This window comes from Rhizopus delemar, genomic scaffold (genome assembly GCF_000149305.1).
Source record: "Rhizopus delemar RA 99-880 supercont3.11 genomic scaffold, whole genome shotgun sequence".
Classification (NCBI taxonomy): domain Eukaryota; kingdom Fungi; phylum Mucoromycota; class Mucoromycetes; order Mucorales; family Rhizopodaceae; genus Rhizopus; species Rhizopus delemar.
Window position 1 is genome coordinate 359997 of NW_027137837.1, and position 26526 is coordinate 386522.

Genomic DNA, 26526 nt, shown 5'->3' on the forward strand with positions numbered 1-26526 from the left:
TATTTTCTGTACCATTTTGATCAACAAAACTTCAAGTTTATCAATCGCCTTTTTCCTTTTATCCAACAATTTCTCTAGTAAATGAATCGTCTTGTAAGGTATCACATTCACGGATTCTATTTGACCTAATTTGGCAAAATGCTCTCCAAGGGCCTCCTTGCTTCGAAGGGAAGGAGGAACATGCGTGACTAAAATGGATCTTTTGTGAGTCGATGTGGTTGATTGCTGCTGAAGTAAATAGGTGTGATGGAGGTGATTGACAAAGAGCAACCATAGCCAAGTGAGTGATATGAACCAGGTGAAGAACACATGGGACCAAACAACTGGACTGTGGCTTGGGATATTAGCGATCGACAGTGAGTACAGGGTGGAATTGGATCTAAAGTGATCCAGGTAGACAGTCTGTTCATGTGAATGGCCGATCCAGTGCAATCCAAGTAACGCAGGACAGACAGACAAAGATAAAAGTGTCAAGAAATGAACGGCCATTCGTAAAAAGCGAATATGCATCGTTGCGTCCAGTCCAACTTTTTGTATCAAATCGTGCTCATCTACGGACAGAGTAGATAGAAGCCATGAAAATATGCGCTTGTTTTGTTCAACAGATGGATTTCTATCAGGCATGAGTATCTTTACAATTTTGCTTTATATCATCTTACTTGGTAAGTCGAGTTCTAGGAGCGAATAAACATTGCATTGATTCCAATCTTTTATGAACTTCGAAACCTAAAATACAAGCTACTGAAATAGCACAAGATATTCCGAATGTGGTAGATAAACCCGAAAAGGTTGGAACATAGTAGGCAGTTTCAATGGTTGCCATGACATTTACTGTATCAAAAAAAAAAGGAAAAAAAGATTTAAAGAAAATAATAAACAAGTAAAGAGAAAGAAAGAGAGAGAGAGAGAGAGAGAGAGGAAAAAAAAAGGAGTAAAAGAGAGAAAGGGTAAGAAAGACAAAGGGGGTTGTGTAATACAGAGAGAGCATTGAAAAAAGGACTGATTATATTTTACAGAAAAAAAAAAAAGTTTTGCAAGTTTTTTTTATTATTAAAAAGAATGGAGTATTTTTTGTAATGGGGAGAGGAGGAGGAGAGGGGGGGGGATTGGTATAAACCTCATTCAATTTCTTTTTTCTTTTGTGCAAACAAACCTGGAGGCTCAGGAGTGACCGCAACTAGGTTACCTCTTTGATGTACAAGGTTGACAACAGATACATGATGAACATGACAAGCACCAGGCTCATCCATCGTACAGATATCAATCTCTTTCACCCATTTATCCTTCATGATAGTCACTAATGAATATCGACGTTTTGGATCCACTTCAAGTATACTCGTCATCACCGATCGAGCTTCTTTGGGAAGCAAGTTCAACAGTCTAAATTTTTGTTGATTGTGATTGGTCGCAAATGATTTGAATGCAGGGTCTGAAAGACGAGGCAAGCGCCAAGGGAAACGACGAATCGTCATACAAACAAAGATAATTCCACAAGACCAAACATCTGATAACCTCGGGTCAAAAGTAGTTTGCGTGTATTGTTCAGGCGCAATATAAGGATCTGAGCCAAATACGCCTAGGACAAAATCTGAATAAGCAAGAGAGGTTTATATGGATGAGATACCCTTTGACATTGTTATTTGAGATTCAAAGGGATACTTAAATACAACGGAGCAGCCAAAATCGATGATCTTTAGTATGCCCATATGATCCAACACTAAATTATCCAACTTTAAGTCTCTGTGCGCAATGCCCATCGAATGCAAATAGGACAAGCCATTCAACAATTGACGCCAGCAGCAAGCGACTTCTTCTCTAGACATCATACCACTCATGACAATAGTAAACAGGTCGTTAGGTGCATACTCCATAATTTCATAAAATTGATCCTCTTGCTGGATCATGTCCAGTGTTTGTATGACATTAGGATGATGTAGTATAGAACCAATACAGAATTCAGCTGTCAATTTCTTGATGTACTCTTTTTCTGTTTCATGAACACGTCGTTTACGAAACTGTTTGACTGCATAAAACGTCTTGTTTCTTTGAATCAATCGAACTGATCCACCTGCCCCTTTACCAATCAAACGTCCTATGATGAGCTATTTAATAAATAATAACTCAAAAAGCATTCTTGTGAAAAGACAAAAATGCCGCAAAGACTGTTCATTACCCCATTTACCATATCGACCTTGGATGTCTTGTTTAAATTGGTTTCCGTAGAGTTCATTGCTTTGTTCTTCGGTTGTAAATAGTTTAGTAAAGTCTTTGAACAGAGAAAATTGGGATTGACTTGCACAGGTCGAAAGGGGTGGAGAGGGTGTTTTGTTTACGTTTTCCAATAACCTGGATAATTCGATTGTGTCTACAGCAAATGGACTGTTGTCGTTTGTGTGTAGATGATGAGTGGTTGCATTTGCTGGTATCACTATTGCTGGTGATAATGCTGGACTTGGTGGAAGTGATCTGTCGGGTGAGAAAGGTAATAACATGGATTGAAGGAGAAGGAGTAAGGCGAGAGAGAAAAGCAGAGAAAAAGGTATTTGGTGCTTATTTTTATATGAAAAAAAAAAAAAAAAAAAAAAAAAAATAGAACAAACTCGGTAATAGTTTTATTGTCTAGTAATTTTAAACAATGTTTATTTGTGTGATATAACTCTTGCTTCACATCTCACTCCTTTTAAATGTTTGATTTTTTTTATTCCAAGTCGGTCATTTCTTTATTTGGGTAACCCATAGAGATTTCAATAGCAACCCGACAAAGAACAACCTTTTTGACATCTTCGGTAGTATAGTGCTTGTGTGTAATTGGAAATTAATAGCAAAAAACAAAACAATAAGGCTTCTTTTTGTTCTTTGATAAATGAACATAACACTTGAGACTCGATAAAGCCACAGTAGGTGCCTTCCAATGATTATTAACTGATATATTTTCCTTTATATATGCACTATTGGAATATTCTCTTGGTCAAAAGGAAGGTGTCCGGTTATAGAACTCATCTGATCCATCTTTCTAGTGACATGAGTATATTGATCTGAGCAAACTTGAACACAATGCAGAGATCATGTTCTAGTATGGAAGTGATACAGAAAAGTACCAATTCAACCAAAAATAATAATCACAAAATCATACTGGAATTATACTTTCCAATATACTTGATCAATTCAGTAATATACTTCAAAAAAAAAAGATGTCCCTTATTAGCTGCCATGTGCCAAAAAGTACATTCAATACCCTACTCTTTGTCATAAACAATAGTCATGATAGCCATCAGCTCTATTGATTTCATTACAAAATGCTATACTTAATTGGAAGACATTTCTTTCTTAATAGTCTATTGTTCAGATAGCACCCTCCTCAAGATATGAGATAAATCATAAAAAGAATTTTTTAATGTTTTGCTATTTCAAACTTTCATTTGATATCAATCGCCGTTTCCTCCAGGTCATCACGCATGGTCAAGAAAGTATTTATAGTTAACATAAACCAGCCATTTCAGAAATAGGGCTTGATAATTTGATTTAAATGTAGCATAATAATAGTTTTAGCTACAGTTAAAATTGATCCACAATGGCCACCGAATTGTATCATCCAGACTTTGACTTGCTTATTTTTGTCTTTGAATAGATCCCATCATCTTCATAAAACCCATTTTTTTGTTATCCTTTTCAGAACTTGGCGAACTGACCTGAACTGTAGTGATCTCTGACAACTCCGAGTTTGATCTTGAAAGAAATGGGGACATTCCTGCTCGTTTCAGGATTCCTTCATGTATATTGATGTTTTCTGTGATATGGTTACAAGAAATTCATTGTTCTTCAAGATATCAAGACTTTTGCTTCTTTTTACTGCTTGTCTTTATCCATCTATCATTCATTCTGAGCTTCACTTTGATATCAACCACACACAACTGGAAATAACAAAAAGAAATATTTTTGTGTGTGACATTTTTTTTTTCTTTTTTCCTTTTTTTTTGTAACCTGTCAAAATGAAGCTGAGTCGATTAGTAAAGAAATGTTATTCAACCTTGACTAGTAATAGAGTAGTTGTTGCAATGTCTGGTGGTGTTGATTCAAGTGTCTCAGCTGCACTACTCAAACAACAAGGATATCAAGTTCAAGGCGTTTACATGCGCAATTGGGACACCTCAGACGAAAAAGGAGTCTGTACGAGTAGAGAAGATTGGGAGGACGTCCAAAGAGTATGTGAAGTATTAAAAATCGAATGCAGACATGTTGATTTTGTCAAAGAATACTGGAATGACGTCTTTGAAAAGACTTTGGAAGATTATGCGCACGGACTGACACCCAACCCTGATATTGCTTGTAACAGTTACATCAAGTTTGGTGCCCTCCTAGACCAGATACCTAAAGATGCGATGCTTGCCACAGGTCATTATTGTCGATCGACTCCTGATGGCAAATTGTTGAGAGGACGAGAGAGAAGAAAGGATCAGTCCTATTATTTATCCACTGTGCCTCAGGAAGCCTTACGTCGTACTCTTTTCCCGCTGGGTGACATTGAATCCAAGACAGACGTCAAACGGATGGCATCTTCTCTTGGGCTTGATTTTATTGCGAAAAAAAAGGAAAGTATGGGGATTTGTTTTGTAGGTCAAAGAAAACGATTTGCGCAGTTTTTGGAGCAATACATTGATCAACCGCCTGGACCCGTTGTAGATTTAGAGGACAAGGTGATTGGTGAGCACCAGGGCTTATATGCTTATACGATTGGGCAGGCCTCTCGTATCTGTCACGGTTCACATAAATGGGTTGTGGCAAAGAAGATTATGAGTGAAAATAAGTTGGTGGTTGTTCCAGGCACAAATCACCCAGCCTTATTTCATCAAGGATGTAGTGCGCGTGATTGGGTATGGATTCATCATCAGCCACCTGCTGAATTTAATGGACAGATGGTAATAGATGCACAAATAAGATACAGACAACTACCAGAAAAAGCAGTCTTGTCCGTGAAGGATGGAAAATACCATGTAGAATTCAATGAACCTATTCGTGCTATTGCTGCAGGTCAGCAAGTAGTTATTTGGGATAATGATTGGTGCTTAGGTGGTGGGGTGATAGATGAAGTCTATTAAAAAGATGTGTTTTATTAAAAAAATAAATATGTAAAAATGAAAACCAGGAAAGAGATGCTCATCAAGGCTTGTGGTGAATATCCTTCTTCTTCAATTGATTGTACAGTGACATTATCAGTAGCTGATGTAAGCACCGTCTTTTGATTAATTTGAAGTTGCTCTAATTCCCTTTCAAGGCTTTTAATCTTTTCTAATGCCTCTTTTAATTCCTTCTTTTCTCTTTTCTCTTCTACTGGGGTAGGTGGTAATGGTTCAGTAGGTGCTTTACCAGCAGGCATGGATACTGTAATTGTCTTTGGTGGTAAAGCTTTGGGTAAAGCAGGTAATATATCATTATTAGTATCTATTTCTTTACTAACAGTGATTTCAGGAACAACCACAGAAGCCTATTTATTTTGTGTTAAGTATTTTGATTATGAACTTATATTCAACTTACCTCTTTTTCAATCAATCTATTAAAAACGCATCTAATCTTGTGCTGATGCATACTTTGTCTATCTGATTTTTCAATAAAAGACCACTAAAAAAAACAAAAGGATATATATCTAAAATACATACAAGTAAAAGAAGTTGGATTATACCATGCTTGATATATCTTGTTGTTCCAGTGAATTATTAAAAGCAGCTGTCTGCACAAGAAACTTGTCTTTACATTTATAATCTTCAGCAGGTTCTTCTTTAAAAGGCTGCAAGATGACTAAAGAAGGTATTCAGTAAACCAAGAAAGGATGAAAATGATGGTCATACTTTGAACTTCAATTGATGAATTTGGTTCAATCCTACCAGCATTTGGTTTCACACAATATTGTTTTGGAGCAGTCGTCTTTACTTTAAAGATAATTGGGTGATCATTAGGATTCTTTACAAAGAGTGATTCCTTTGATAGACGCGTAAAAGGACCTTGATATCATTAAATAAAATGTATTTATTTAATAATGGACCTTACTGTGAAATAATAATTCTTCTGATGGTTCAATAACAACAGACATTGTCTACTAATAAAGTATGAAAAGAGAGTGAAAAGATTAATTAAAACAAATCAGGAACCGAAATGTTTATCACATGTTGATTGAATCTCCGTTGAAGGGGATTTATTGCGCTTTGGATGTTGTCTAACTTTTATGTTTATAATCCACATGAAAGGATATATAGGAGTTTCATCGTTTTTATTCTCTCCTTTTTCTTTCAAATAGCCACAAATTGATGAATAAAAGCTTTAGTTAATCTTGCCTAAAATGTATTTTTTGGTTTATTAAAATTAAATTTTGAGGAAATAAAGCCAACTTGTCATCTGTAATTTATTTTCTTGTCGGCACTTGTCATTTTGGTAAACAATTACTTTTCTAAAGGCTTTTGGTTAAATTTAACAAAAGTTAAAAGTACTTTAGCATAGGCCTAATCAGAGAATACAATTGAGGTAATTGAAAAAATACAGAAAGAGCATGAGGGATATAAAGTAATAAAATTAGGAGTGTTGGTAACAATAGACTATGTTTGGATAACTTGGGCTTTATCACAAAAAACAACAAAGAGACTCTTTTTTCTTGACTCCTGCTATTGAAATGATTGCTTGGTTCAACAGTTTTGATTTGAATATACATTCATTTCACAGTCTATCAATACACCTCATGTTTCAAAGAATGCAATCAAACAGGATGGTTTCAGGGCAATTCTTATAAATCTTTATATCCGGAGGCTGTGTCTAGCCTAGTAGCATTATAAATATAGAATTAATAAACGAGAAAAGTATAGCTTTACAGATTCAAGCTGTAAATCAACTGTTGATTTAAAAGGAATTTTATAGTTGAATTCCACCCTATCGCTCCCATGTATACCTATTCCTCAACTACGAATGATGAAAGCCTACAAGTAAGAGATATAGTCCCAATATGCATTTAAACGAAAAATTATTTTATTTTTGCTTGATAATCTATGTGAGACATATTTGTGCTTAATGCCACTATTGTATTTATGGGAAATGACAAGTTGTAAGATAATACGACAATATTATTCTGTCGTCATGACAATCTGAAATGGAAGCACTGCATATGAATCTGTCCTTTGTACATTAACGCTTTCTTTTATTTGCAAGGATGATCTTATTACTTTATACAAGTCTACGGCTAGAATAATGATTGGATTCATGATGAAATTTAGGTCTTGCTAGAATGACAGGGTTAAAGATGAGAGATAACTTTATTCATAGATGAATACTGTTTGTGATACATGAGTTTTGAGCTGAAAAATGAAGCTTATAGGCCAAAGAGAGCATGTAAGCACATTTTAAGTAATATATAACTCAAAACCAAAACACATGTGCTTGTATATCAATCATCCCCTCGTTATCCTCGAACGAACAAACCAACAGATGAAATCAAGGATGGATAAAGTAGAAGTTTAAATAATACAACAGAAAAAAGAGTTATGACGACAAATCACAAAGTTGATATCTGACTTTAAAAAAGCCATTGGTAAATCATGTAAACCAAGTTATCTGAAAACCCTTTAAAAAAGGGTGCAAAAGAGCAAATGTTCTTTACATTGAAATCCTTCTGTTTATTTATTCTTTTCTTCTTCTTTTAAAAAGGGATAAAAAGGGAGAGTAAGTATCGGAGTTTTGATTGAAATAAGAAAAAACACTCCCCCTTTTCTCTTCACCTTTTTGTACAACAAAGCTAAAAAACGACCTTTTATAATCTTGTTTTTTTCCATTTTTCTCTTCTTTTTCTTCTTCTTCAAGTTCATTCGTAACTCTTTGAACAAACAAAACCTTTTTAGTTTAATTAAAAATGAGAGAAATCATCAGTGTGCACGTTGGTCAGGTAAGTAGAAGAGAAGATCATTTATAAATATTTTGGTATTTAAAATGATATTAAATAGGCCGGTATCCAAATTGGTAATGCTTGCTGGGAATTGGTAATTTAGAAACTTTATACAGTAGTCTTTATATAAACACAGATATATAGTATTGTTTAGAACACGGTATTCAACCCGATGGTCAAATTCCTTCTAATAAGAAAACTACCAATAATTCCTTCACTACTTTTTTTAGTGAAACAAGTGGCGGAAAGCATGTGCCTCGTACTGTCTTTGTTGATTTGGAGCCCACTGTGGTCGATGAAGTACGTACGGGTGCATACAGACAATTATTCCACCCGGGTAAATATAAGAACAGAAAACATGAAATCTGTCACTTCTCTATTTTAATTAACCAAAATAATAGAGCAATTGATCACCGGTAAAGAAGATGCCGCTAATAACTATGCCCGTGGTCATTATACTGTTGGCAAAGAGCTTGTTGATTCTGTTTTGGATCGCATTCGTAAATTAGCTGACAACTGTTCTGGATTACAAGGTTTCCTTGTCTTCCATTCTTTTGGCGGCGGTACTGGTTCTGGTTTTGGTGCTCTCTTGATGGAACGTTTGTCGGTGGACTACGGCAAAAAGTCTAAACTTGAGTTCTCAGTTTATCCTGCTCCTCAAGTATCTACTGCTGTCGTTGAACCTTACAACTCTATCTTGACTACCCATACCACCTTGGAACATGCTGATTGTTCATTTATGGTCGATAACGAAGCCATCTATGATATTTGTCGTCGTAACTTGGATATCGAAAGACCTACTTATGCCAACTTGAACCGCTTGATCGCTCAAGTCGTCTCATCTATTACTGCCTCCCTTCGTTTTGATGGCTCACTTAACGTTGACTTGAACGAATTCCAGACCAATTTGGTCCCTTATCCCCGTATCCACTTCCCCTTAGTGACCTATGCCCCTATCATCTCCTCCGCCAAGGCTTTCCACGAACAACTCTCTGTCCCTGAAATTACCTATTCTTGCTTTGAACCTAATAACCAAATGGTCAAATGTGATCCTCGTAATGGCAAGTACATGGCTTGTTGTTTGCTTTACCGTGGCGATATTGTTCCTAAGGACACTAACGCTGCGATTGCTACCATCAAGACCAAACGTACAATCCAATTTGTCGATTGGTGTCCTACCGGTTTCAAGGTCGGCATTAACCATCAACGTCCTACTGTCGTTCCCGGTGGTGATTTGGCCGAAGTCCAACGGGCTGTCTGTATGCTGTCTAATACAACTGCGATCGCTGAAGCTTGGGCTCGTTTGGACCACAAGTTTGATTTGATGTATGCCAAACGTGCCTTTGTTCACTGGTACGTTGGTGAAGGTATGGAAGAAGGTGAATTCTCTGAAGCTCGTGAGGATTTGGCTGCCCTTGAAAAGGATTACGAGGAAGTGGGCGCTGATTCTTTGGGTGATTCCGAAATCGAAGAAGATGTTGAATATTAGTTTTAAGCCTTGTTTTTCTCTTATATCCCCCCAATAAATTATTTCCAAAGAAGAGAAAAGAAAACTCTATCTTCCTTATTTTTTAAATATGAAGTGTACGTAATAAGGTTATTATATCGTATGGTAATAAGTTTGAGGTTGATATCTTTATACATGTAAGGGGTATAAATGGCGCGTATCTAGGATTTTGTTGAAGATCTGATTGCAGAATTATATCGGGAAATGTAAAATCCGTTCCGAAATAAAATTCTTCCGCAAAGGAACACAAATGCACAAACAAGGGAAATGTAACTGACTAATTCCGTGGCTTTGGTTCAATTAATTTTTTTGTAACATTTCACTGTTCCTACTTCTTTCCACATAAACGCAATGTCTGCTCCTGGTATGTACCAATCTTACAAGAAACGTTTATTATTCTTTTCTTAACATGCTCTGTTAGTGGCTTTTAATGACATTGGAAAGTCTACCAGGGATCTCCTCAACAAAGATTACCCTATTGAGGGTGCTAAGGTCGAAGTGAAAACGAACACTGCTGATGGCAAGGTAAGAAATAAGCATATATTCAATTTGATATTAGACTAAAACAAACCTAGACATTCAAATTCAATAGTCAGCGTGACAGTAAGACAGGTATCATGTTTGGTGATATTGAAGCAAAATATATAAATATACAAAAGGGTATTACTTGGACTGGAGCTTGGACTACCTCAAATCAACTTAATGGAAAGATTGAACTTCAAAATGATTTTACTAGTAAGTTTACCCGAGGAGAATAAACGAGAATAAAAAATTAACTTGATCAAAAAGAGGGTGTTAAGCTTGAGATCTTGGCTACTTGTGAACCTTTTGCACATGGAAGATTGACTAAATTAAATGCTACTCATAAGCGACCAAGCATTCATACTACCGCAAGCATTGATTTATCCAAAGTAAAAGAAATATACACACACAGAAAAAAAAGAAAAAAGAAATACTCATGTTTTGGATTAGTCAATCTTTAATTTTAACTCTGTCTTTGGCAGTGAAAAAATGCTTGTTGGTGCTGAAGTCGCTTATAATATTAAGAAAGCAGAGGTATAGAATAATCTTTAAAGAGAGGGAATATGGAAAAAAAAAAACAGGAAGTGCTAAATACAAAATAGATAAGCCATTATAATACAGCTATCGCCTATTCTGAAAAGAAGCATACTATTGCACTTCATGCAGCAAACAACCTATCCAATTTTACCGCTTCTTATTACAAAAGGCTAGATAGCAAATTAGAGACTACAGGAAAAGTCAGCTGGGCTAAAGGAGTCAATGGAGTTGGCATTGAAATAGGTGTCAAAAAGGTACTTGATGAAACAGCCTCTGTCAAAGGCAAGATAAAGAACACAGGCATTGTTGGTATTTCATATACACAGTTAATTCGATCCAAAGTCAAGATCAACCTTGCAGCGGCCATTGATACAATGCGACTTAATCAAAATGCGCACAGAATTGGTTTTGCCTTGACGTTTGAAAACTAGGCTCTTTTATATCTTTTATTGCTGTACTCTTATATAAATAAATTTCTTTTGGCATTGATTGCTTTTAATCAGACGTTCATCATTAATGTGTGAAATACATGGTATTTTAGACATATGTACTTTTACAGTACAACACCCTTAGACAAAAAAAAATACAAATACAAAATCATGAAAGTTCGATATACGATTAGAACTTCAATTGCAATGCCCCATTATTTAATTAATTACCAAAAATAAAGAGTAAGACAATGCACAAAAAGCTTGAAAGACATAAAAGTATCATTGTAAACAAATTTTTATTTTTATAGCCATGTGTTCTTTGAATAGACTAGCATCTTTAGGCATACTACCGATTAGTTTTCTTAATATTTTGATGTGTGTACGGGTTCACTCTTTGTTTAATACAAGGATCACATCCTGCTGTGTAAAAGTACCATCCTCTCTATACACCACTCGTCTTTTCAAAACATTGCAAATTTTTTCTTGTTAGGTGTTTTCGAACATTACAGCTGAAATATTTAACATATTTCTTAATATCAAGAAAATTGACAAGCAAGAGGTCACCTTGTCGACAAATGAAATACATTGAACCTATTTAGTCACTACAAAGAAAAGCATAGCAGCCGTCGGTATTTTCGTCGTCTCAATTGGTAACCCGTTGAAGCTTCTCAAATCCTTTTTCAGAGCTGGATGCAGTTTTAATACTTAAATTTGCATTCTTAATAACAAAGTTACATCCAACAGACCCAGTTAAACTCAGGTATAAGGCTATATCAAATTGAAAGAATCTAGCCTTCTTTTCTTTGAAAGACTTTTTAAAGCATATTAGAAGCGGTCATCTGCACTTAAAACACATTATCTGAGATTTGACAACTTTAAAAAAAGATTATTCAAAAACTCTCTTTGTTCTAACCTAAGGACTGCATTGGTGTGGGTAACTATGATGATATCCCAAGTAGAATCTATTTATCCAAATGCTCAGTCGCGAGATCTGTGAAAATAGACCATGAATACTCATGCTTTGTTGACTACATGGTACCAACATTGCAATTTTTCATGGAAATTATTTTCTTTAGAGATTGATAAATAACTCGCTAAATGTAAAGTGTACATTCAAAGCCACAATCTGGTTGTGGCTGGTATAAAGATGTCAAACAAGGAGTGAACCAGTTATGTTGATAGAATTGGTTATTGTGGTGAAAGCAAAAGACAGCCTGAAGAGACATTATTTGGATCATTAAAAGTGGCCATCAATCGTAACATCGGTGACCCCTTAAATTTACTAGAGAACCTTATCGATATAGTTAATACATATTGCATACGATACCCCAATTTTCACTTAACTATTTTTACCAAATTGAAGACCCTAGGGCCCTAGAATATCCAAGTATCTCTTACACCAAGTTCCCTGTCTCTTTTACCAAATGAAAAAATATGGGTATGAGGAGCATAAGAGTTATACTATTTGTCAATAAAAATGTAGCTTTACACAGAAATAAACTTAGCATTGACTAGATGTTGTTGAGCTACTTCTTTTCTATGATCGATTATTTATTAAGAAATTGGATCAACTGCAATTATAGTAAATCTTTTTAAAATATAATTGGAAGTTGCAGTCTATTTATCTTACTCTGTTGTCCTAAGCTCAGCTCAACTGAATAACTCAAGACTGTAATTAAAGTCCGCATTGGCTATAACAAATCCTATGACAAAGAATGTTTGAAAAGATAGATGAAGACTGAGAAAAGATACTTATTCACCATCTCGCATGCCTTGTTCAACATTTGCCGGTACATTTCAAAAATGGCTAAACAAAAAGCCTAATAACAAGTTTGATCGAAACAGTAAAAACCATGGGCTGGCATCGTGAGCTCTGTAATCTCATATAAATGACTATTTTGGAATTGAGTGTATTCAAAAAGACTTTTCATAAATGTGGGCTTACTTTTTTTTTTGCTGTGTATTAAAAATCAAGTAATTTTGGATTCACTGTAGTAAAGTGACACATTGATATTATACTCTCTGGTATCTATTCAAATTCAGCAATGAAAGCATACAGGAAATAGCGTCAAAGCAAAAAAGCCCATAATATTATGAACAGTCATTCATCATAAAATAAGTTTAATTATTCAAAGTTTGTTCTCCTCATTAAAAGATGAGTTCTTAACAAGAGCTTTAGATGCCAAATGACGTTGACCGGCTAAATAAGGTTTGTGTAATATTTTAGTTATTTTTTTTAGGAGATAATGCTTTGATTGACACGTATTCACATATTTTTTTCTTTAATTTCTACATGACATATACTTTAGATTCGCTCTTAATAATGATTTCCTGTAAATGAATGAAACAAGTACATCGGCGGTTTCTTCTCTTTAAAAAAAGAAGAAAACCAAATGACAATATCAAAGGAGGCACAAATTTGTATTCACTGGTTTTAAGAAACAAGAATTTTGTGCTTACATGCATGTAGGATGACTTTTTCACTATCCCTTGTTGTATGCAACTGCAATATCGTATTAATAGTGACAATAACCCCCCTCTCTCTCTTTTTTTTTACCCTTCTTGATCGTCAAATAATTGAATAAGCCTATCCCTTTAAGATAAATACTTTATGCAATTTGCCGCCAGGTGTCACTATAAAGTGGTATTTAAAGTTCAAGGAGGAGTTTTCTCTCGTGATTGTCCTTCACACACAAATATAAGCTTATTTGATGACAGCTATTTTCTTTCTTTTTGTTCTTTTTTTTCTAAAAGCAAATGGATATATTGAGTATAGCTACATCAAGCTATCGATCAATAGCTATTTCCTCAACGCTGCTTGTAGTCATAAGCTACTTGATTTATGTTCGTCAACGTCGCTATAAACGTCTTCATAATATGATTAAAAAGTATCCAGATCCTCGCGTCGTTTTGGAAAACCATGATGTTGCCATGGAGATTTACAGTGACATATTCAGAAAAGAATTTCCACGTAATTTAAAAAAAGGAGGAGAAAAAAAAATTGTTATCTAATCATCTCTTAGTTTTTGCAAGATCTTCACTGGAATTTGCTTTATTCAAACCATTTGCAACGCCTTCAGTGAGTAAACTTTTGGTATCTACTAGGGAATTTTTGGATCGATGCCCACGTCGTGCAGAAGACACAGAATTGATATTATCTGAAATAATTGATCCTTATCCTAGAATACAAAATGAACTCTTGAATAATCCAAACATTAGTGAAAAAGAAATTATGAAGCAATATGAGCGTCGTGAGGCATCCATCCAAAGATTGAATGAGATACATGGAAAATATCCTATTTCTAATGAAGATTATTTGTATACACTTGTACTGTTTGTTGCTGAACCTCTTCGTTGGTTGAATAATTGGGAATGGAGAAAGCTTGACATTCGTGAAGTCAATGTAAAAGAAAGCGCGTGTTATTCATACAATATGAATTAACCTATATGTTTCATAGGCTATTTTTAAAGTCTGGCATGAAATTGGCACTAAAATGAACATCAAGGGCATCCCAGACACCTTGGATGAATGGTATGTCATACAACAGGTCGGTTTTCAATTCTTTTTCTTTTTTTCAGAAACGAAATCTGATATACTTAACAATAGGAATATGTAAGCACCTCGGTCAAGTATCATCCTGCAAACTGGACATGCGCTGATCCGACGATTAAGCACCTTGGCAAGAAATTGCCCGGATTCATGCTTCCCCTTTTGTATACAATGTTGCCCTGTTTACTTGAAAAACCAGACCGTGATGCATTTGGTTTAAGTCCACCTTCACTCCCAATTCGTATAATCTTTAACACCATTCTTTATCTTCGTGCTTGTTTCGTTCGATACCTTTGTCTTCCCAGGGAAAGATACGATCTAAGAACTCCCTTTCATGCAAACAAGCACGGAAAATATGTGCCTCATTATTTTGTATATGATCCACCTATTTACAAAGATGGATACCGTGTTGAAGAACTTGGTCCTGAAAAGTTTTTACCAAAGTGTCCTGTGGTTCATCACTAATAAAAAAAAGTTTTTAATTTTTAAACTATATTTTTAATGAGGGAAAATGAAAAGTTACCAGAGAAAGCGTTACATCGTGTTGTTTTTATGGAGAACAGTCATACTATTAGGAATATTACTGCTTAATTTTCTTATATGGAATCAGATTTTTTTTTTTTTGGAGTGATACAATTTCTTTGCTATGATCGTTTACTACTGTTATTACTATTCCCCAATTAAAGATAAAGCACATATATCAATTTAAATCCAAGAGATGTTTGACAGAAGCAGCCATAGCATACATCGATCAAACACAATTGCTTATATCAAGTGGTTGTTGATATGTGTACGACAGCTTCTGCTTCATTTTTTTTGTACATAAAAGCCATTTCTGTAATAACAATTTGTCAGTGAGAAAAGGAGAAAAAGAAGAATTTCTGTATTTGGAAAGATACTCTTACTGTGACTGTAAAATGGCGATGAGATCAAGAAGGAACAACTTGTTTGAATGAAAGAAGAATGGCCATTGAGCCGATAATACAAGCGATAAATGACAGTTAATAAATTGAGGTATAACTTTAAAAGATTACCAGGTATTTCGGTAGGTAACTTGTATAAAGGATAATCCATTATGCCATTTTTTTTGCCATTTTTTTTTTTTTTTTTTTTTTTTTTTTTTTTGCTAGCGGAGAATGTGAAATAATCTTAAGTAAGCTCAATTTACCACAATGGCCTGTTTAAAAAGCACTTTACTTGTTCTTTTTCTTTCTTCTTTAATACTTTCTCACTCCCAACTCTTTTAAAAAAATATGGCATTAAAGACATTTACAAGAGAAGAAGTCAAGCGTCATGCTTCTGAAGATGATTTATGGATCATTATTGATTCTTCTGTATATGATATGAGTCGATTCGTTGATATGCATCCCGGTGGTGCTATCCCTATTCTTGAATATGCCGGAAAGGACGCTACAGATGCCTTTTATGGTCTTCACCGACAAGAAGTGCTTGTCAAATACAATCGCTACAAGATTGGCACAATTGACAATGAGAAACCTCAAGTAGACTTTCATGAACATGGATCCTTTTCTAAAGTCCCTTATGCAGAACCAAATGCCTGGATGGGTTTCAAATCTCCTTACTATAAGTAAGATAAAAATATATACAATTGCACTGTAGCTTTTATTCATGCTATCAATTTAAAGGGATTCTCACTTTAAGCTCCGTGCAGCAGTTCGTAAAGTGACTGACTCTTTGGCTGTAGAAGCTCGTGAATTTGAAGAAAGTGGAACGAAACCTTCTGATGAATTTATGAAGAAATTGGGGGATAATGGATTACTAGCTGCTAACATTGGTCCTGGGCCATGGCTCCACGGTATGACTTTCCCTGGTGGAGTTAAAGGGGAAGAATTTGATTATTTCCATGAGGTATAGAAAAGGAGTGATTGTAAGCTTTCATTAAAATTAATAAGAAAAAAAAAACATAGATGATTATTCATGAAGAATGTGCTCGTTGGAAGGTTCGTGGCTTCGATGATGGTGTTCTTGGTGGTATGATCATCTCTTTGCCTACCATCCTCAACTTTGGCTCACCAGCTCTTAAGCAAAAGGCAAGTCAAATATATGGATGAAAAAAGAATACGATGTTATTTTAACAAAAACAGAATCTTTTAGATTGTTCCTGAAGTCTTTGCTGGTAGAAAGCGTATTTGTCTTGCTATCACTGAACCTTATGCTGGTTCTGATGTTGCTCGTATTAGAACTACAGCTAAACGTACGCCTGATGGAAAACATTTCATTGTCAACGGTGTTAAGAAATGGATTACCGGTGGTTGTTGGGCAGACTATTTTTCTGTTGCTGTACAAACAGAAAAGGGTATGTCTATGCTTCTTATTGAACGTGGCGAAGGAGTTGAGACTAAGCCGATCAAGACATCTTACTCACCAAGTGCTGGTACTGCTTATGTTACATTTGAAAATGTAAGTTTTATAATATAAATGACGGCATATATATTAAAAATATACATAAAACAGGTCAAAGTACCTGTTGAAAACTTGCTTGGTAAAGAAAACAAGGGCTTATTTGTCGTTCTCTCCAATTTCAATCACGAACGCTGGGTCATGTTGACTGGCCTTTCTATGGCCTGTCGTCTGGCTATTGAAGAATGTTTCAAGTGGGCCAATCAACGAACAGTCTTTGGCAAGCGCTTAATTGAGCAACCTGTGATTCGTCAAAAGTTGGCCAAGATGATTGCTAAACTGGAGAGTTTCCACAATTGGGTAGAAAACATTACATATCAAATGAACAGTATGAGCTATGCTGAACAAGCTGATAAGTTGGCTGGGCCCATTGCTTTATGTAAATATCTATCCACACGTGTTGCCCATGATATCTCTGATGAAGCTTGTCAAATCTTTGGTGGTCGTGCAATTACCAAGACTGGTATGGGTAGAACCATTGAAACTTTACAAAGAACTTATAAGGTAGCAGTTGATGACAAATAATATATTTCATTCACTCTAATTCTTTTTTAAAAGTTCTCTGCTATTCTTGGTGGAAGTGAAGAAATCATGGCTGACCTTGGTGTTAGACAAGCATTAAAGAAATACCCTGCAGGGGCTAGACTCTAAATTTTAATAGCAATGTTCTTGTGCAATAAAACAATATGCTCAATTTAATGATCATTGTTCAAAGTACAGGGGAAAAAAAAGGAAAAATTAAATTGTAAAGCCTCCACAGCTCTTTCTACGCTAACTTGAATATAAAATACTTATTGTTTGTCTTTAAGAGACAGTCAATACCGATTTTATATCATTACATAATATTATGAACTCTCCAACACGTGTAAGTCCTTCAATTTCATTATAGACCGAATTGTAAGTTTTTAAGCTGTTGACTTTCGATCTGTGGTAGCTTTTTTTAGTTGCATTAAAAAATATCAGCTATAATTTAAAAATCAACCAAATAGAAATAGAAAATAAGGTTTTTTCTGCTTTTGCTTTTCATTACTGCGAACGGTAAACTCCTTTTTTAACACAGAAAAAGAAATGCGTGGTGATTTATAAAAGAAGGAGAATGGCTGTGATTGCAATAGCTTTTATTTAACAGATGGGAAAGCGTGACTTGTCCCTTCTTTTCTCGCCAATGTATTGAGTGAATCCGAAAATATAAGAAGAATGATGGTTTATGCAAATAAAAAATGTTTTTGATCAGCGTACAGAGCAAGATAAGATCATCCCCATGTCTCCTTTCATGATAAACCTTTCCTTTCAAGTCAAATGAGCGATCTGATGAGTGGAATTCTTTGATGTACAGCCTCTTGTAATCATTAGGCATTGCAAGGTTCCTAATGTTTTCAGATACACCTGATATTGATGTATGCCTTGAGACTTTATAAGAAAATCCAGTATTGTGGTATACATAGGATCATTGCTTCGTCCGAGACCAAACCTATTTTTTTCCCGAGATGAATTGAAAAAACCCCCTCTCCGAATATATAGAATAATTTGGGACCATTAAAAAAAAAAGAGAGAGGCTTTACTCGTATGAATAGCGGATCATGCCAATGAACGAAAAGATAAAAGGGGGAGAGCTTAAAATAAAATGCTTTATGGTTTCTCCTAATGCGTACTATATCCGCTCTTATTTAAGTAACATCAAAGCATACAAAAATGATATTGGTGCCATAGGATCTTGATGATTCTATCCGAGGAGTCAGAGCAACAAAAAGAAAAATTGGAATGATTTCACGATAACTGTGTCAGAAATAGACCAATGTCGGAGGGTTTCGGCACTTGGGCATATGGACTTTACAAATCAACCTTTGGAAGGAAGTAGAAATAAAAGAACTTTCGAAGCTAGGATTAATCCAAGAAAAGTATTCAAATTGTTGAAATTTTTAAATGTTGATAAACTAAAATGACAGTTTACTTCCACAAGTCTATAGCATAGCGATTATCATGCATTCTTATTTTTGAGCAAAAGCTCTTCTCATCAGCCATATACCCTCCCTTTTGTCTTGAATACACTTGTATTAAACGAAATGATGAAGTAGGGACAATATAATAATGGCTGTTTCATAATCAGGGAGTTTCTAATCTTCAAATAAAAATAGATTTCATCTAAATAATAATAATAATAATAATAAAAGAGCAACAAAAGTAGAAACATGGTTATTTTCGGAAAAGCAAGGTATACGCATACAAAAATAAATGATAAAGCATCATGACATTTTTTTTTAAAAAAAATTGTTTGGGCAATCAAGGATAAACGCTTAAAGTAAGATTGTTTGAGTGACAGTCAGACTTTGAAACTGGGCTGGTTTTTGCTTCTTGGCCGAATAAGATACAAACTAACCGACATATATCAGAGTCTCCTAAAATAAAACAATTACATGTACGTCAGTTATTAAGCTGGATCTATCAGCTGTCATCAATTCACCACAGCCTACTTAATATAACTTATGCTTATATAAAATAAGTACAGTGCAGTTTATCGCTTGACGTTTTTTTTAAGCTTCTCAAGATATAATTATCGGCAATTGACCAACTATGGCCAAGTATTCTTTAAATAGTTTTTTTTATGTAAGGATGCACCATTGTTTATGTTGAGCTTGCTGATCATCATCCTATCTCTGCTTTTCGCGTATTTCTTTTACTTTATAAATAAGAAAGCATGACATTATGCCTCCATTAACAAAGAGAGTCAGTAAGGAGAAGGCCTAATGACTATTGCTGCGGTTTGATTATATCCTTAGCAGCGAATCGTCGGTTCTTCTTTGAATGACTACACAAAGATATAATGCACACGAAAAAGGAAACTCTTGCAGCAAGTAAACAAAGAGAATCTGTCAAACGCTATTCTTCTTGAGCTGTTCATTGGATACTTTATTGGCCAGGATCGAAATATATATTTTTGAAACAGCTTGAACCTTAGCCGGGCTAATTCACAAAAAATTATCTTCATATGCAAAGGGTACTTTAATGTCATTGGAGGAACCAAGAGGACGTAAAAATGTTATGTCAGGTTTTTATGTAAACGAAAATATACACAAAGGTGACACACGTTTTATGCTTGAATGATATAAAGCAGTAAAAAATAAAATGTCAATCTGATTTTTGTACACCAAAAATAGTTTTACAAATTGAATTGAATCAATTAAATACCAAAAAGAGTTTATTTGCACAGTAACAAGTTGCAAACAGCTAAATTCAATGTATACTTGTTAAAAGAAGAAGAAAAGAAAAAAAAAAAAAAAAAAAGATGCTGAGAATCCCGATGTATTAAACTTTTCAAAGTGTTATCTGCTTTACTGCTCAATTACGTACAGCTGGTAAATGTGCTTGGAGGTTATTTCTTTTTGTTTCAAACTGGAGACAAACAAGCGCAATTTTGCTTTTTATTATAGTATCTACCAACCAATGCATCATATGTAGGAAAGCAGCTATTGCTTTAAGAATTATCATTTCATATCATCAGACATCTTTTTATTTCTCCGAGCAGAGAACCTTAAACTGAGATAGTTGCATATAAATAGGACCCTAAGAAAAGAAAAAAGAGGGTGATTGAGAGAGAAAAAGAGACAGTTCAGTTGATTTTTTTATTACTCTTAAAACGGTAAAGGCAAAACAATATAAAAGGTTTTGATAATATTTTGCTCTTGTTTTTTCTTTTTTTTTTCTCATTGCTTTTTATTATACACTAAAGACAATGATAATCGTAACGGGTGCTGATCAATTGATGGGTTATGCTATTGCGTCCCACCTTGCTCGCTTCCAACACCTTCGACCAGAGCTTCGTGTAATTTGTGAAAATAAATCAAGATGCCTCGCATTTGTAAAAGCAGGAATTGACGTACAGCAGGTTGATTATAAACATCCTCACCAAATGTCTAAGGCTTTTCATCGAGCAGAGCACATTATACTTGCTGTTGGAAATGAGCCTGATCGTGTAAAGAATGCTAAATATGTTTGTAAGATTGCTTCCCGGTCTGGTGCTCAGAGTATAATTCTTCTGTCTCATATCGGTGCTGTATCAAGGATCCATCCATCGCTTCAAGAGTATCATAGAATTGAGCAAGCGGTCATAAAGTCTGCTGTTCCATATACTATCTTGAGGTATAGCTTTAAAATATAGAAAACAACCAAAATTTAGCCTGATGCTAATGTCTCTCTTATTCTCATATATAGATTAGACTTTGTTCAGCAATATTTCCATTTATGGGCAAGCCATTCAGAAAAGACGAAGCAATTCATGCTGCCGGTGACAGAAGACGTTGAGATTTGTCCAATTGACATAACAGATGTCTGCAAAGTGATTGAAGCCTTAATAATGGATAATAGTAATCAATTCGCAATGTTTCTGGATGATCAACATGAAGACCAAGTTTATACACTTTCTGGACCCGAGTCTGTGAACGGAAAGCAAATTGCACAAATGCTGGCTAATGCAACTGGCTATGAAAACTACAAATTTAACCAAACACGTCCTATGGATCTTTCATATTACTTGGAAAACCTTGGTATGGACATCTGGTTCGATGCTCGTTTAAAACAAGAAATGTCAAAGATGTATCATGAAACGTTTGTTAATGATGAATACAGTAAAAGAGCTTTTGCTGCCCCATCTGGTAAAGCATGAATTTATTAAAAATAGAAAATACTTATTTTTTTTTTGAACAGCAAAGCAAATTCAAACTATACTTGACTATTTTGACTGGGCTCAAAAAACTTCTAGTAGTGTACTTGTTCCTCATGCTACAATGATTACAAATATGCCATGTAAATCCATCCAAACCTTTTTTGAAGAAAATGCCAATAGCTTTAAGCCTAGAGTATAACAGTCATTTTTCCTTTTCCTTCTCGTTTTAAATAATCACAAAAGAAAACGATAATAATAAACTATTCTTAATGATACATATATCTCATTGTTGATATAAGTACCAGATATTCACTCTCTTTCTTTAATAAATAAAAAGAAAATCGTTGCATATGACAAAGATATTATTCTTATTTGTATGAGGATCTTGTCTTTAAACTTTTATAGTATTGAAGTAAAAAGAATATACTCTGTTAAGGCATTATTGCTATAAAACAAATCCAATAAAAAATGAAAGATATGAATATTTGCTTTTGAAGAAAATAATAGACAGCCATTACTCTATGTTTCTTTCAGCACTCTTCATGTCAATAGGCAGTTGCATCATTGACCAATCAAAAACAAGCTCTGTCACTGTTACCTTGTCATTTTTTATCTTTTTTTTTTTTTTTTTTTTTCCAATTTCCTATGGCGATGAATCCGAATAGACTTGAATTATCCAAAGAGACGTTTAATGAATTAAAAGTATCAAAATTGTATCAGGAATATAGTGCACCGATATCTTCCATTTCATTTGACGATTCAGGAGAAACATGTCTAACTACTTCTCAAGACGATAATTTATTGACATATGATTGTTTAGAGGGAACGTAGGTGTACTTATAAAACGTTACATAAACATTTTTTTTTCCTTTGCTTACACTGACAAAGTTTAAAGTCTACTTTATTCTCAAAAAGATACGGAGCTACTTTAGCAAGGTACACTCACCACAGAAATAATGTGATTTATGCATCAACAAAAGAAAACAGTAAAGAATCGACAAGAAAAAGTTTTTATATTTTTTATTCATCTAGTCCATAAAAATAGATATGCTGAGATACCTTTCTTTATATGACAATAAATACATTCGCTTCTTTCAAGGACACACGAAAAGGTATATTAGTTGATAAACATTGTTGATGATACATTCTTAACCAATCAAAATAAGAGTAATTGCGGTGGAAATGTCACCAATTGATGATAGCTTCTTGACTTCTTCACTAGACGAAACTGTTCGCTTATGGGATTTACGTACTTCGACTGGACAGGTAAATCCAATATTCCTTGTCACTATTATAAATCTTTATATCTAACAATAAAAAAGGGAGTTGTTTACGGAAAGGGCAAAACCTTGACAGCATTTGATCCCCAAGGATTGGTATTTGCCGTAGGTATGGATTGTAATTCAATTCGTATGTATGATTATAGAGAATATGGACGCGGGCCATTTGCAACGTGGAAGGTGGAGGATCAAACTTATGCACAACCCGGCAGATTACCCGAATGGACAAGCTTAAAGTTTACACCTGATGGAAAGCAGATCATTGTTACCACATTAAGCAATATTATCTATGTCTTGGATGCATATACTGGAAGCTTGCTGCAGAGGCTAGTGGGGCACGCTGGACCAAACAATACCTCATGTGGAGAAGAAGTTAGCATTTCACTAGATGCAAGATTTGTTATGGCAGGTGGACAGGATTCTTATTTGAGGTTCTGGGATCTTTATCAACGAGATGAAGTAGACAATGCTCCATTTATTACGTTAACTACACCACATAAGAAGGCAATTAATGTAGCTTCATTTTCTCCTACACATGCTGTTATCGTTACAGGAAGTGAGGAACTGGTAAAGAAAAATACAATCAGCTTGAGATGTACATTTTACTAAGGAATAACTAAATAGGCCATGTGGTTACCTGAGGAACAACCAACAGATATGGAAATGTAAAAAAGAAAAAGGAAAAACTCGCAGAGATTGATCAGAATAAAACTCTTCCTATTATTTAAAAGCATAACAATAATAAAACAATTTGCACTTGTTACATTTTGTGTGTTTATAAACAATTATTAAAACCATCAAGTGTATTAATTAGAACTTGCTTTTTAGTCAATTTAACAATTGGCACAACGTAAGTTGAATGCTTTAAATAAAGCTTTGTACGGAAGGTGCTACATGATTTGATAGCGCTGGACTTCAAAAGATATGGAATATTAAAAAGTCACTGCATTCATGAAAAAAAAAAAAAAAAAAAAAAAAAAAAAAAGGTGTTTTTATTTCGTGTTTATGATCATGTTTCGTGAAGATTCAGACGCCATGGAGTATGAATATACTCATCCTCATCTACATAATACATTCAAGTCAGATTCATTCTTGACTACACAATCTCATTTCGAGAAGCAAAGACAATTTATGTCTTCAGCTGGTTTTGTTGCAAAATCTATATTTGATACTAGTGATACTTCAACAGACACAGTATGTAATTTACTGGATAGTTTTAACATCAAAGAAGAAAATAAACCTCAAACAAAAGTAAAATATAAAAACAATACATTGTAGATTTTGAATAAACTTACAGTGAAATGCTTGTAGGATAAAGCATTGATTCCTCGTACCCCACCATCAGCGCCACAAAAAACCAATAAAGAGACTGATCCAATCGAACCTTTAACTGAAAAAGAAATCACTGATATACCATTACCTTCACCTATGGAGACACCACTAACACATACTATTCATGAACGTCATTCTCACAATCATCAAACACCAACATTTATTTATAATCAAGCTCCAATGCCAGCCATAGATCCACTAGCTGAGAGTCACAGTACCATTTACTACATTATGGGACTAATCAAAGTTGGCTTTGCTAGCGCTGGACTTTCAGTCATATTATACCTTTTTATCCAATTTATTCGATTTATTCACCATGACATGAATGCAAAGATAACTAACTATGAATCAAATGAGCTTAATGAGCAAATCTATTGTCAGAGACAGTATGAAATGAATCAATGTTCGCCTGATACAAGATTGCCGGCAATAGCAGAGTGGTGCCAAACATTAGAGAATTGTATGCTGCGTCCTTTTTCTGTCAGTAAATCGAGGGTGTTGGCAGAAACATTGGCAGAGATTGCAAATGGATTTTCTGATAATATTACTATAAAGACTATGGTAAGATAGTGGAAGGGAGTAGATTTGAAATATGTGTAAATGTATTTACGAACTGTATAGTGCTTGAGTATCATCACTGGATTTGGTATTATATGGTCAATAACAAATGTACTGACAAGGACAAAAGACAACAATGCTAGAATTAGCAGTGACAAAAACCATACAAAGAATCAAATATCAGATACTGAAAATAGCAAGTTATTAATAACTTGTTAAATAAACACAGTTTGTTGCGATTTAATTCACATTAGTGCAATAAATATAATTAAATCATCAGTTTTATTATTGTATACATCATTAAAAGATTCATGTAATAGGAAAGGAGGATGATAATATATTACTTTTTTTTTTACATTAAAATCTTATGATACATGCCTTCACCTACAATTTGTTGCAGATCCGTCAAGCATTCATTCTTTACAAAGTCTCTTACTTTTTCTGTCGTCATTCCTGCCACTCGTACAAGCACGCCTCTATTTTTCAATATCGAGCTTACAGACCACAATACTTGCCGCTCATCTTCTGATTTCAGACTCAAGGGAAGCAGACGTGTGGCTTCAGACTTCTTTTGGATATTTGAAACCGATTGAAAGAGCAGCCCATCGCGTTTGGCGATAATGATTAGAGTAGCAAAACACATGTAAGGTTTCAACCTTGAAGCATAAGCAGTTTCTTTACCTGTTCTCATGTATTCTTCATCATCCAGTACCATAGCATCCTTAATTACAATTTTGGAATCAACATACACATCAATCCGACTTGAATAATGTCGAAATGACCAAATCTCTCCTCGCGTCATTCTTCCACATGTAAACCAATCCAGTAAAACGAGCTGTGAGCTATCATCTTTTAGTTTAAACACTTGTTTGGACTGGAAGGATGCATCTCGAAAACAAGTGACTGGATCCGGCAGAGATAAAAGCGTAGCTCGTGGTTCTATTTCGGAATAGATAATCTGCACAGAAGGCTTGATTGGTTCCTTTGAGGAGTCGAAGAACTGGATGGTAGGAACAAGATTACTGAGAGATGCCAACCAAAGGCGTTGATGAGTGCGATCCTTGAACACTTTTGTATTTCCTTGAGTCATGAGTAACAAGATGGCATCCTCTTTCACTGAAATGTCAATATTAAAGGTATCTCCACTAATAATGCCACCACCATAACTGAGCATGTAAACCACAGCCAATCGCTCAGCGTGGCCAGTAGTTGGTATAAACTTTAAAGGATATTGGGCGTGGATTCTTTCAAACTTTGACATGTTCTTGTAGCACTGACATATAAGTATGCCTTTGCCTGGTTCATTCGTAGCTGTTGAAGAAAATGTTTGCATTTGAATCAGTAAAGCATTGTACTGGGAAAATATCCCTTGCCCTGAAACGTCCCAAAAAGTTAGAATTTGCTTATCAAATAAAAATTGATTGGTGCGACTGAGTTACTATATCTAAGGTGTGATGATAAGATAAAAAGAGAAAAATACAACCATCGACACTCTAGACTTGTGCATAACCTTTTGAAGCCTTGACTTTTGCCGATTTTCCAATACTTCCAATTATTAAAGCCAGTTCTTGTCATTAACTTCGCTCAAATTATAGAAAGGTCACTAGCATCGCGTCTTCTATAACCAACCTCTTCGCAATTGTATCACTCAATCTATCGTAAAAAAAGATGACCTTTCATAAAAAGCTTTTTTTAGTTTACTGTCTTCACGTTTTTCTGGACGTCTTTCTCTTTGTAACTATTCTTTACTGTCTTAAATTACACTCGTCTTTTTAACCAATGGTCTACTTATGCTTAATGTGGAGCAGCA

The 26526-nt window shown here is 34.8% G+C and overlaps 11 protein-coding genes across 11 annotated transcripts; 8 read left to right on the plus strand and 3 right to left on the minus strand.

Moving 5' to 3' along the window:
• Positions 1-1607: 1607 nt before the first annotated feature.
• RO3G_12811 (uncharacterized protein) lies at positions 1608-2492 on the minus strand (the record flags this gene model as incomplete). The annotated part of the gene is made up of 2 exons (XM_067667395.1): positions 1608-2092; positions 2174-2492. 2 exons carry the CDS (start codon positions 2490-2492, stop codon positions 1608-1610), a joined length of 804 nt encoding a protein of 267 aa, XP_067523496.1.
• Positions 2493-4055: 1563 nt separating this feature from the next.
• Positions 4056-5096, plus strand: RO3G_12812 (tRNA methyl transferase; the record flags this gene model as incomplete). The annotated part of the gene is made up of 1 exon (XM_067667396.1): positions 4056-5096. One exon carries the CDS (start codon positions 4056-4058, stop codon positions 5094-5096), a length of 1041 nt encoding a protein of 346 aa, XP_067523497.1.
• A 366-nt stretch (positions 5097-5462) lies between these two features.
• On the minus strand, positions 5463-6085 carry RO3G_12813 (uncharacterized protein; the record flags this gene model as incomplete). The annotated part of the gene is made up of 5 exons (XM_067667397.1): positions 5463-5482; positions 5586-5616; positions 5678-5793; positions 5880-5996; positions 6043-6085. 5 exons carry the CDS (start codon positions 6083-6085, stop codon positions 5463-5465), a joined length of 327 nt encoding a protein of 108 aa, XP_067523498.1.
• Positions 6086-7885: 1800 nt separating this feature from the next.
• Positions 7886-9407, plus strand: RO3G_12814 (tubulin alpha-1 chain; the record flags this gene model as incomplete). Its single annotated transcript, XM_067667398.1, has 4 exons — positions 7886-7918; positions 7977-8012; positions 8063-8255; positions 8320-9407. 4 exons carry the CDS (start codon positions 7886-7888, stop codon positions 9405-9407), a joined length of 1350 nt encoding a protein of 449 aa, XP_067523499.1.
• Positions 9408-9776: 369 nt separating this feature from the next.
• On the plus strand, positions 9777-10915 carry RO3G_12815 (uncharacterized protein; the record flags this gene model as incomplete). The annotated part of the gene is made up of 6 exons (XM_067667399.1): positions 9777-9789; positions 9847-9950; positions 10001-10160; positions 10215-10336; positions 10398-10481; positions 10550-10915. 6 exons carry the CDS (start codon positions 9777-9779, stop codon positions 10913-10915), a joined length of 849 nt encoding a protein of 282 aa, XP_067523500.1.
• A 2877-nt stretch (positions 10916-13792) lies between these two features.
• Positions 13793-14930, plus strand: RO3G_12816 (uncharacterized protein; the record flags this gene model as incomplete). Its single annotated transcript, XM_067667400.1, has 3 exons — positions 13793-13886; positions 13939-14318; positions 14523-14930. The coding sequence occupies 3 exons, from the start codon at positions 13793-13795 to the stop codon at positions 14928-14930; spliced, it is 882 nt and encodes a 293-aa protein (XP_067523501.1).
• Positions 14931-15718: 788 nt separating this feature from the next.
• Positions 15719-17537, plus strand: RO3G_12817 (uncharacterized protein; the record flags this gene model as incomplete). Its single annotated transcript, XM_067667401.1, has 6 exons — positions 15719-16053; positions 16112-16334; positions 16394-16520; positions 16594-16886; positions 16941-17390; positions 17445-17537. The coding sequence occupies 6 exons, from the start codon at positions 15719-15721 to the stop codon at positions 17535-17537; spliced, it is 1521 nt and encodes a 506-aa protein (XP_067523502.1).
• A 2170-nt stretch (positions 17538-19707) lies between these two features.
• RO3G_12818 (uncharacterized protein) lies at positions 19708-19988 on the plus strand (the record flags this gene model as incomplete). Its single annotated transcript, XM_067667402.1, has 2 exons — positions 19708-19738; positions 19843-19988. 2 exons carry the CDS (start codon positions 19708-19710, stop codon positions 19986-19988), a joined length of 177 nt encoding a protein of 58 aa, XP_067523503.1.
• Positions 19989-20616: 628 nt separating this feature from the next.
• Positions 20617-21745, plus strand: RO3G_12819 (uncharacterized protein; the record flags this gene model as incomplete). The annotated part of the gene is made up of 3 exons (XM_067667403.1): positions 20617-21023; positions 21096-21535; positions 21588-21745. 3 exons carry the CDS (start codon positions 20617-20619, stop codon positions 21743-21745), a joined length of 1005 nt encoding a protein of 334 aa, XP_067523504.1.
• A 983-nt stretch (positions 21746-22728) lies between these two features.
• Positions 22729-23762, plus strand: RO3G_12820 (uncharacterized protein; the record flags this gene model as incomplete). The annotated part of the gene is made up of 5 exons (XM_067667404.1): positions 22729-22812; positions 22869-23393; positions 23451-23491; positions 23655-23676; positions 23733-23762. The coding sequence occupies 5 exons, from the start codon at positions 22729-22731 to the stop codon at positions 23760-23762; spliced, it is 702 nt and encodes a 233-aa protein (XP_067523505.1).
• A 1306-nt stretch (positions 23763-25068) lies between these two features.
• Positions 25069-25977, minus strand: RO3G_12821 (urease accessory protein UreD; the record flags this gene model as incomplete). The annotated part of the gene is made up of 1 exon (XM_067667405.1): positions 25069-25977. The coding sequence occupies one exon, from the start codon at positions 25975-25977 to the stop codon at positions 25069-25071; it is 909 nt and encodes a 302-aa protein (XP_067523506.1).
• Positions 25978-26526: the final 549 nt, after the last annotated feature.